The 9,015-nt window shown below is 38.8% G+C and overlaps 1 protein-coding gene and 1 pseudogene across 2 annotated transcripts; one reads left to right on the top strand and one right to left on the bottom strand.

Annotated features, from left to right (window-relative positions):
• Positions 1-289: 289 nt before the first annotated feature.
• Positions 290-7,684, bottom strand: CUNH3orf38 (chromosome unknown C3orf38 homolog). Of its 2 annotated transcripts, none has more exons than XM_008832237.3 (3): positions 7,157-7,681; positions 5,289-5,527; positions 290-2,469 (listed from the first exon to the last, which is right to left on the bottom strand). In XM_008832237.3, the coding sequence occupies exons 1-3, from the start codon at positions 7,281-7,283 to the stop codon at positions 1,801-1,803; spliced, it is 1,035 nt and encodes a 344-aa protein (XP_008830459.1). In that variant the 5' UTR covers positions 7,284-7,681; the 3' UTR covers positions 290-1,800. The 2 variants fall into 2 exon arrangements, with proteins under 2 accessions (XP_008830459.1, XP_008830460.1); XM_008832238.3 differs by having other exon boundaries at positions 1,144-2,466; positions 7,157-7,684.
• LOC115070208 lies at positions 398-772 on the top strand (annotated as a pseudogene).
• Positions 7,685-9,015: the final 1,331 nt, after the last annotated feature.

Genomic DNA, 9,015 nt, shown 5'->3' with positions numbered 1-9,015 from the left:
ATTTTTCTTGGGATATTTATCTATATTTATATGAATATCTAAAGCCTAAGAAAGTATAAAATAAAACTGAGATTTCAAAACCTGCATAGAGGTATATAGTGTATAAAGATGTGACTTGACTATCTGATTTTACAAAAGTATGAGCTAATTGTTTTGCATATTGCTGTTTCTTTATACCTTATTACAGTATACTGATAATGTAAACAACTGCAAAATTTGTTCCGTTTTGATTAAATGACTAAAAATTTTTTAAGACAACTATAAGTTAAATATAAACAGTACACTATTACACAGACAAAAGGGATTTCCCTCCTTTATTAAGTTCTTGTTTTGGAACATATTGATTTAAACTCTTCATAAGAGACATGCCATTAAAAAAAAAAAAAAAAGATCAAAGATGGCTCCCCCAGTGCAGGTCTCTCAGCTCATGAAGCTCAGCTGATACTCCGCCCTGGTCCTCCACCCTGGTCCTCCTCGGCATGGCCTATGAAGCCAAGCGCTACAGTTACCTAAAACCCTGGGCTGAAGAGGAGAGGAGGGTGGCAGTGGAGGAAAAGAAGAGACTGGATGAACTGAAACGGATTGAGAGAGAACGGGCAGAAGCTCAAGATGACTGCATATTTAAGAGAAGCACCAGCGAGCTTGGCTTTCTCCAGACCCCAAGGACGAATAAAGATTTGTCATTGTGTGGTGAAAAAAAAAGATCCATGTTTACTTCTTGCTTCCAATATCCATAATCAATCTTCCTAGATAATCACAAGCAGAGTTAAATGCAAAATTTAGCATACACAATACATCATGACATTTTCCAGAATTTTTTTCCAAATGGTACTTTTTATAAACTGAAATTTCTAATCACATCCAGGATCAGCAAACAGTTGCTAGGTGATAAGGAATTTGAAGCAACTAAATAATCTGGTAAGTCAGCTTTGTAAGTCAAACCTAGTAACCCAAAGTTGAGGTGAAAACTTTAAGTTGGGGTGCTAGGTTATACGCACATACTTGCATAGCCATGTTGTGTTAGATATGGCTTTGTTGTTGTTTGGGAGGAGCCACTTCTGCCAAGATCAATCAAGAGGAATAACAGCAACTTGTTCACTAGGAATTGAGCATATCTTTAAAATTTTAGCAGTATATTTTTCACTTATAGTATGTTTTAATAAATGTTCTATAAACCTGTCAGCTGAAGTCTAAGTAATAATGTCTATTTTGAGAGCAGCAATTATTATTGCCCAAAATAATTCAGAAAAGTTGCAGACTTTGAGGTATTTGCTTGGACTAGAACAGAGAAATTTAAAAATCAGTTCTAAAAAAAGAGACAGCAAATTTTTTCTCCCAAGGCCAAGTTATTAGATTTTTCCTCATATGTTATTTGCGTTTTATATAATTAAGACTATTATGTTTACATTAAACATCTCTAAAATATTTGATTTTTTTGGAAACAATACTTCAGTGAGATGCATTTGTAAAATATCCAATAAGCCATGAACATTATTAACCCTTGCCACATGGAAAGTACAGATATTAGAAGAATACTCACTAAATAAAATGAAAATATTACCTGGTTTCTAAGGCACACAATTATCTACAACATCTAAAGTGGGATTTATTTGATGTACTGCTATAAGTTCTCAGAAAATTTGCTGCAACTCAAGTAGAAATAGGCAAGTATTCACATTAGTCTGCAGTCCAGAAAGGTATTTCAGCTAAAATGTGTCAATCCTCCCACCTGAAACCACTTAGAAATTACTAGTGTTGTGTTTGGAAGAGTTCTGCAGATATTTTAGGTTGGCATTGTGTTCAATGCCTTAGAGGGCTAGGCAAATTCAGTTCTCTTTTGTTCAACAGTGTCTCCTCTCCACTACATAAAACCTGGTCTCCAGTTCCACTATCCAATGCCTGTCTTACTTCACTGTTATCACACAAAGTGATGATATTATAAAAGGCCTCCAGATCACTCTGTTCAAACCTAACAGCTGGTCTCAGTGACCTTCCAGGAGCAAGGGAACTTTCTCCAACAATTCTCAAGTTGATAAATTTGATTTTCCATGTATTTTCCAAAAAAGGACAGCGGATAAGTCCAAAAATTTGTTCAAATATGCCCAAACAAGCATTTCCTCGGTGAACAGTCCCTGCAACTCCAACCATAACTAATCCATGGGGAGAAGAAGCACACTTTAGGCCATGGGAATCAAGGTTGGGGTTGAGAAAAAGAAATTCTTCTTTCACTAGAGACAGCAAACGAAGGCTCACAATTTCTGCTCCATGGTAGTCTAGCACGTTTTGTTCTGAGGTGTTGTAATAAAACCTAAGCTTGACATCATGCCAGAAGTGCTGTGGCCCCCACTCATCTTGAGGTGGTCCCAGAAAAGGGTTCTGAGAATTAAGAAGTTCAAAGAACCAGTGACAGAATTCTTTTCCTAGACGACGAAAATCAACTTTTTCAGCTTTTTTATCTTCTTTTGCCTGCTGATTAAAATAAATATAAAAATTAAAACAAAAACTTATCTCTCATATTTATGTTTCCATCTAACCAATTTCAGAACTAAGTTTTAATGTACTGGTTAGCGCCAAAGAAATCCAAATACATTATGCACAGAAAAACTTTTTTCAAAAAGGGAGGAAATCACTTTAGAATTTTCCAATCTAAACAATTTAAACTTCAATTAAATAAAACTTAACAGGGCCTACACTGGGTACAGTGGCACATAGCTACGAGACCAGCTACTCAGCAGACTGAGATAGAAAGCTTGCTTGAGCACAGGAGTCTAAGACCAGCCTGGATAGCATAGGCAGACTCTCATCACTTTTTTCCTTGCTAGGTTTGCACTCAAACCCAGGATGTGATACCTCCCCTAGACCTCCTGCTTTTGCTTCTTCTAAGAAAGGGTCTCACTATGTATCCAAGACTGGCCTGAAATTTGCAATCACCCTGCCTCTACCTTCTGTGTGCTGAGATTACACAAATGTACCATTCAGCTTATTTATATATCCTGGCTCTTCAAAAACAATTATAAAATAGTAATACAGGAATATTACTTGCAATGCTCATGAATTTGGTCTTAAATGAAATAGGCAATTCTTAAGACAAAACTCAGAAATAAAGTCCCTGAAAATATCAACATGAACAGTTAATGACAATGGTTTAACTAATCATTCTTTCTTTTTTGACACTGGTTCTCAGCCTTGGATGGTCTGAAACTCACTATGTACACCAGGCTGCCCTGACCTCACAGAGATCCCCTGCCTCTGCCTCCTGAGTGCTGAGATTAAAGGCATGCACTGCCAAGCCTGGCTAATTTTCTGGCTGTAGCCTTCACAAGGTAAACATCTGTCAAAACTTTGAAAGAGTTCCTTCATATGGATTCTTCATTGCATTGTAAATTAAATCCCAGTAAAGTTGATAATAAAAATAAGAAAAAACCTGGAATAATCTATGAAAGTGATGAGGAACTTGTAAACTTGTCCAAAATCAACATAAATAAATTCTATTGCAAAGTACTTAAGCTCTTGTCAGGCATGGTATCTGTTCTTTCATGAGAAGGTTCTTTAAAAAACAAGAGTGTGCTGTCAGAATTTTTTTTTTTAAATTCCTTTCTACTTTCTTTAGACAAATACTTCTAAGGTGATTGAATTTGGTTATTTTCTGAGATTGGAATTAATTTTGTATTATTAATTTTTAATAAAAGGAAATGTTACAATAAAAACATACCTGATAAACTAGATCTCGTTTATGTATTTCAGAACACAGTACCTCATTAAGAATAAGGCATGTTTACTCAGAACCTGCAGGTGAGTTAACTGGACACAGCACATGACATCTTCAGCACATTCGCCCCTATCTTCACTTAGCCTGATGATATGTTATGTTTTGTTTTGTCAGTGCTGGAGATTGTACCCATGGCCTCACACAAGCCACTCTCTACCACTGAGTTATATACACAATAGTCTGGTTATGATTATTTTCTAGATTAAGACAACAATCAGAAGTCAAGCTATTTCCCTAAGCTCAAATACCTAGTATACAGCAAACCTTAATTAAAAATGTCACCCATATGATTTCAAAGTTGATTTTCTTCTTAGTACATTAAATAAGATCTTGAAATGCCCTTTCCTACTGTGAAGGCAAAGTAATTATCCAGAGTTCAATCAACATTTAAACACTCAGTATCTAACTAACAGGAAAACACACACACACACACACACACACACACACACACACACAAAGAGCAGCCAGTATCAAGTAATGAAAAAGCAGTACATGATTTTTTTAGTTAAAATTTTACATTTTGGGGGAGCTGGAGAGATGGCACAGTGGTTAAGAGCACTGATTGCTCTTGCAGAGGACCCGGGTTCAATTCCCAGCACCCACATGGCGGCTACAAACCATCCTTAACTCCAGTTCCAGGGCAATCTGAAGCCCTCTTTTGACCTCTGTGGAATTGCATGACACAGGTGCATTCACATACATGTAGGCAATATATTCATACACATAAAAATAATGAATAAAATGGGGCTGGAGAGATGGCTGAGCTGTTAAGTACACTGGTTCTTCTTGCAGACCTGGGTTCAAGTCCCAGCACCCACATGGCAGCTAACAACTGTCCTAACTCCAGTCCCAGGGGAATGACAGCCTCTTCTGACCTCTGAGGGCATTGCACAACATTGGTGCACTTACCTGCATGAAACATAAAAAAATAATAAATAAAATTTTTTTTTAAATTTTTAAATTTTGGGGAGGCTGGTGAGATGGCTCAGTTGAGGTACTTAGTGCCAGGCCTAACGAACTAAGTTTGATTCCCAGGACCCACATGGAAGAAAGAGATAAATGACTCCTGCAAGTTGTCCTCTGACCTCCACCTGTGTGTAGACAGACACACACTATAAAAAAACAAAATGTTAAAAAATTTTAAATTTCTAACATGAAAATTTTGCATAGCTATCAAAGACAGTAGAACAAAATGAGAAATTTACAATAGCTTTCTTTTAAAAACATGAGAACTACAGCTTCAATTAAAATGAAATTATTCTTACAATTTATTTTCTAAACATACAATAGTTTTCCATTGAAGAATAAGGAAAACACTTCATCCCTGTAACTACTCCTATAATTCAATAGGTTTTATACACATCACTACGTATCAGAAGTATTTGTGTTCAAGTCACTTTAGTAGTCCTTTAGGAGACAAAGGAGGTAAAAACTAGAAAATACAAGTATTATTAACCACGCACCCTCAAATCTAGGAGATCTAGGGTTATGTGCAGAGTTTAGGACAGTAAAGGTTCACCTGTTGAAAGAGTTGGATATCCTCTGTCTTTGTAACTGGCTCTGGTGTTTCCTCCAGTTTTGGTGACTGTTTTTCCCAGTAATCTTTTGCATGCTGAATAAGATTGTGTTTTTCAGTAGTTGGAGGTAAAACAACCCCCTGTGCTGCCAAGTACTTAAATATGACTTCTCGGTGGACTTTTTTGCGCCTCAGAAGTTCTTCTACACTTTGGCTATACACTAATATTGCATGAATAGCATCTAGAAGAAAATAGAATAATTAATAGAAAGTCATGGCATTTGTAAAGTTGTCCAACATCAGCAAAAATTCTATTGAAAAATATTTAAGCTGTCATAATACTTGTTCTTGCATAAGATGGTTATAATTTTTAAAAAACAGGAGTGGTTTGTCAGGTTTTTATTTTGATTTCTTTATGCTTTAAACTTCCCTCACCTAAAAAAAAATACTTCTTTCACTTTACATAAGTGATAGTAAAATTCTAGCTCACTCCTTTAAAGAACTGTTTTAAGAAAAAAAAAAAAGTGAACCAGAAAAATTATTTTATTTCTAAGTCTCAAATATCTAAAAATTAAAATTACAGATTTGAGATGTCAAGGAATGTTAACTTGATGTAGCTAAATGGAATATTTAAGGAAAATATGGATTTTAATCCTTTTCTCCCTCTGACTCTGTCAGCAAATGTCAGCTGATAAATTTGTGGTTAGAATGCACACAGCTAACTAGAACCACTGGCCTTGTATCCTGATGAAACTTCAATTGTTTGTTTCAGATGGAGACTTCTGCAGTGATTTTCAGACAGAAGATTTTTTTTAATGTTTGCTTTCTTTCTAAATTTATAACAATTTGCCTAATTTTGAGACTACACATGTTTCTTTCTCATTATAATTTACTGCCTAAGATTTAAAAAAAGAATATTTCCTCTTTACCAGGTCCAGACTTGGAGGCTTAAGTCCTCCTCTAGGCCAGGCTGCAGGCTAAGAAAACCTGCTTCCTGCTTCTCTTGGTGTCTCATCTGTCCACAACCCAAACTCCTAATTCTACATAAAAGGAAAGTTGTGAAGTGGCAGAATCAGAATTTTGTTTTTTTTTTTTAATTAAAAAAATTGCAAAGAAAACACAGACCAAACTATATTTCTCATATATATGAGTCATGTGGAATGGCAAAAAATGCACTCCTATACACACCTTCTAAACACCGTAATCCATACACTATACTAGTACCTTTAAGGTCCCTACTTCAAACCTCCCCAATGCTATTCTCCTCTTTCCACCCTGAGTAACTACACTAGAATTTTTTTTTTTTTTGTCATTTCTATCCTTTTCTTTACAAGTTATACAGTATATGCATTTTGGGTAAGGATTTTTTGAATGTTTTACACGTTCTACATACACATTCTTTGTGTTTTATAGACAATTTTAAAAAATCTGATTCCGTAACTTCTCAACTACGGTTATCTATTGAATAGGATGAGTTAACATTCCCTGGCATCAAGAGACAGACAGACAGACAGTCAGAAGTCCACAAAATGTGTTTATGATCTCCCGTGCAGGCTTGGAGGAAACACTGAGTAGAGTCATGAGTCTTCAGCTGATCGATCCTGAAAATGGAAAATACTGGTTCCCTGGAAATCATGAAGAATGTCCACGAATGTGCTTGTATCCTCAAGCCCACAGGCTTCTCCAGGAACCAGAAAACGACGATCACCAGAGGAGTTTCTTTGGAGCGGGCTCCTGCGCGGTGGATGCAGAGCTGCCTGAGAGAACTTCTCGAGCATTCTGCCCCAGCGAGAGCAGAGCCAGGCACGGCCGGAACCGCAGCCTTCACCCCACCACGCTCGCCACTCTGAGGCTGCAGGGTCGGCGCCTACCTTGTCGGTCCTCAGGCTGCACCAGGCGGTTGGTGACTGTGTCGCACAGGGCCATGATCTCGTCATTGTCCAGCAGGCCGAGCAGGTTACGGCAGCCCTCCATCTCTTCGTGGCTGAGCCCCGACATGTCGCCCCCAGGCCAGGGGTCAGAGGACGATGCCAACAGTGTCACCCTCTCGGCCCGCGGGCCGGCTGGCGCCTTGGCAACAGACACCGGAAGCGCCTTTCCAGTCGCTAGTACGGAAGGGTTTCAGACATTCCAGGCCCCTGAGCGGAAGTAGTCGCTGCGGAGGAAGTCGCTGCAAGGAAACGCAGTGCTCCCGATTTGTGGTTCCGGGCTGACTCGGAGCAGAGTTCCGCGGCTCTGTCTTAAAGGAAGAGTCTTGAGCCTCCACCTACCTCGGGACGGCGGGTTAGAAATAAATCCTTCTGGACGCCCTGTGAAAGAGTGCCTCCGCGCAGATCGTGCGCAGGCGTGGATGTTTGAAGGCGGAGGGGAGGCGCCGGAGGCTGGCGATCTCCTGACTTGCCCCGCAGCGGGGAGGCGGAGGCGCCCTCCCCAGCGCCCGCCAATGACCGAAAAATCTGTCCCCTCTAGCCACTTCTGAGTTAGGTGAGCCGGCACCTTGATGTTCTTAAGCTACATATATTAAAAAAGTTTTAAACATACATAAAATGAATGATAATTCGTTTATTCACTATCTGTCACTTGCCAACCTTCCATGACTTTGTAATTGAGCCCAAGGGTGAGGTGGTGGAACACAGTTTGTAGCTGATGGGTTAAAAGTACAAGCGAAACAACCCTAGACTTCAGACTTTCGTCTAACGTGGTGCCGGGTCGGGTGGCACACAGACTTGGAACTGAGTCTCTGAGGCGAGACCTGATGCTACTAGTTTTGAATGGAAGGACAACTGCCCTGTGGCTACCAATACTGAATTAGTTGCTTGGATGGTCTGAGAGGAAACACATACACAAACACACACCTCATGTCCAAAGTGATTTGTGCTGTAAGTATAGGAGAAACTGAGTTTGGGTTAAGAGTTTTTCCTAAGTACAGCACTGCTGATATTTTGGCAGGATCATTCACTGTGGAAGTTCACTTCTGCAGTGTAGGATGCTACTTTCCATGCACAAGGTGCCAGTAGTACTCTTCTTCTCCCTTAAGGCAAGTGAAAAGACCTCCAGACTGTCAGATGTTGCCAGGGAAGCAAAATCACCCCAACCACTGATATTTTAAAAAAAAAGAAACAAAAAAATCTGCCCAAAGGCTGAAGTGATGAAAATATTTTTGTACTGCTCAACACAGTAACCACAGTAACATGTGGCTTTTAAGATCTTGAAATGTGACTAGTACAACTGAGGAACTGAATTTCAAATGCTAGAATTTGAATTGTTTTTTAATTTCCACATGTTGGCTAGTAGATACTGTTTTGGATCTGAAGATCTGTTGGCCATTATGTAGGCTTTATCTGTAATACTTGACCTCTGACTTAGTTCTTATTGTCAGTCCGCTCTTTTTATTGTCAGTTTCTCCACTTACTCACAAGGGGCTCCTTTCATTGATACATTCAACTTGTATTACAGGCATCTGCTTCAAAGCCTTTGTTCTTGCTATTTTTTGAGCTAGTCTTCCCTTCAAAACTCTGAGTAGCTCATTTTTCTATTGTTTATTCAGGTTCCTACCTAAAAGTAACCTTATGAGGCCTTCTTGCATCACACGTCAAATACACGACCAACACCCAGCTTGTTTCCTACCCACTTCATTTGTCTCCAAAGTATAATTTAAATTAGTATAGTGTATTGTTTATTGCTCCCACCTCACCCCCATTAGGTGATTTCTGAGGCAATGAATTTTTAT

The sequence above is a fragment of the Nannospalax galili genome, unplaced genomic scaffold (assembly GCF_000622305.1).
Source record: "Nannospalax galili isolate Female #2095 unplaced genomic scaffold, S.galili_v1.0 scaffold293, whole genome shotgun sequence".
In the NCBI taxonomy this organism is placed as follows: domain Eukaryota; kingdom Metazoa; phylum Chordata; class Mammalia; order Rodentia; family Spalacidae; genus Nannospalax; species Nannospalax galili.
Note: the sequence above shows the minus strand (reverse complement) of the source record. Positions and strands in the feature narration are given on the sequence as shown.

Bases quoted from the DNA above. Each gene is read 5' to 3' on its own strand.
- CUNH3orf38 (XM_008832237.3), bottom strand. From the start codon at position 7,283: ATGTCGGGGCTCAGCCACGAAGAGATGGAGGGCTGCCGTAACCTGCTC. The intron at 5,528-7,156 runs GTAGGCGCCGAC...ATTTTCTTCTAG, and splicing joins GCAGCCTGAGGACCGACAAG to ATGCTATTCATGCAATATTA. The intron at 2,470-5,288 runs GTGAACCTTTAC...TATTTTAATCAG, and splicing joins ATATCCAACTCTTTCAACAG to CAGGCAAAAGAAGATAAAAA.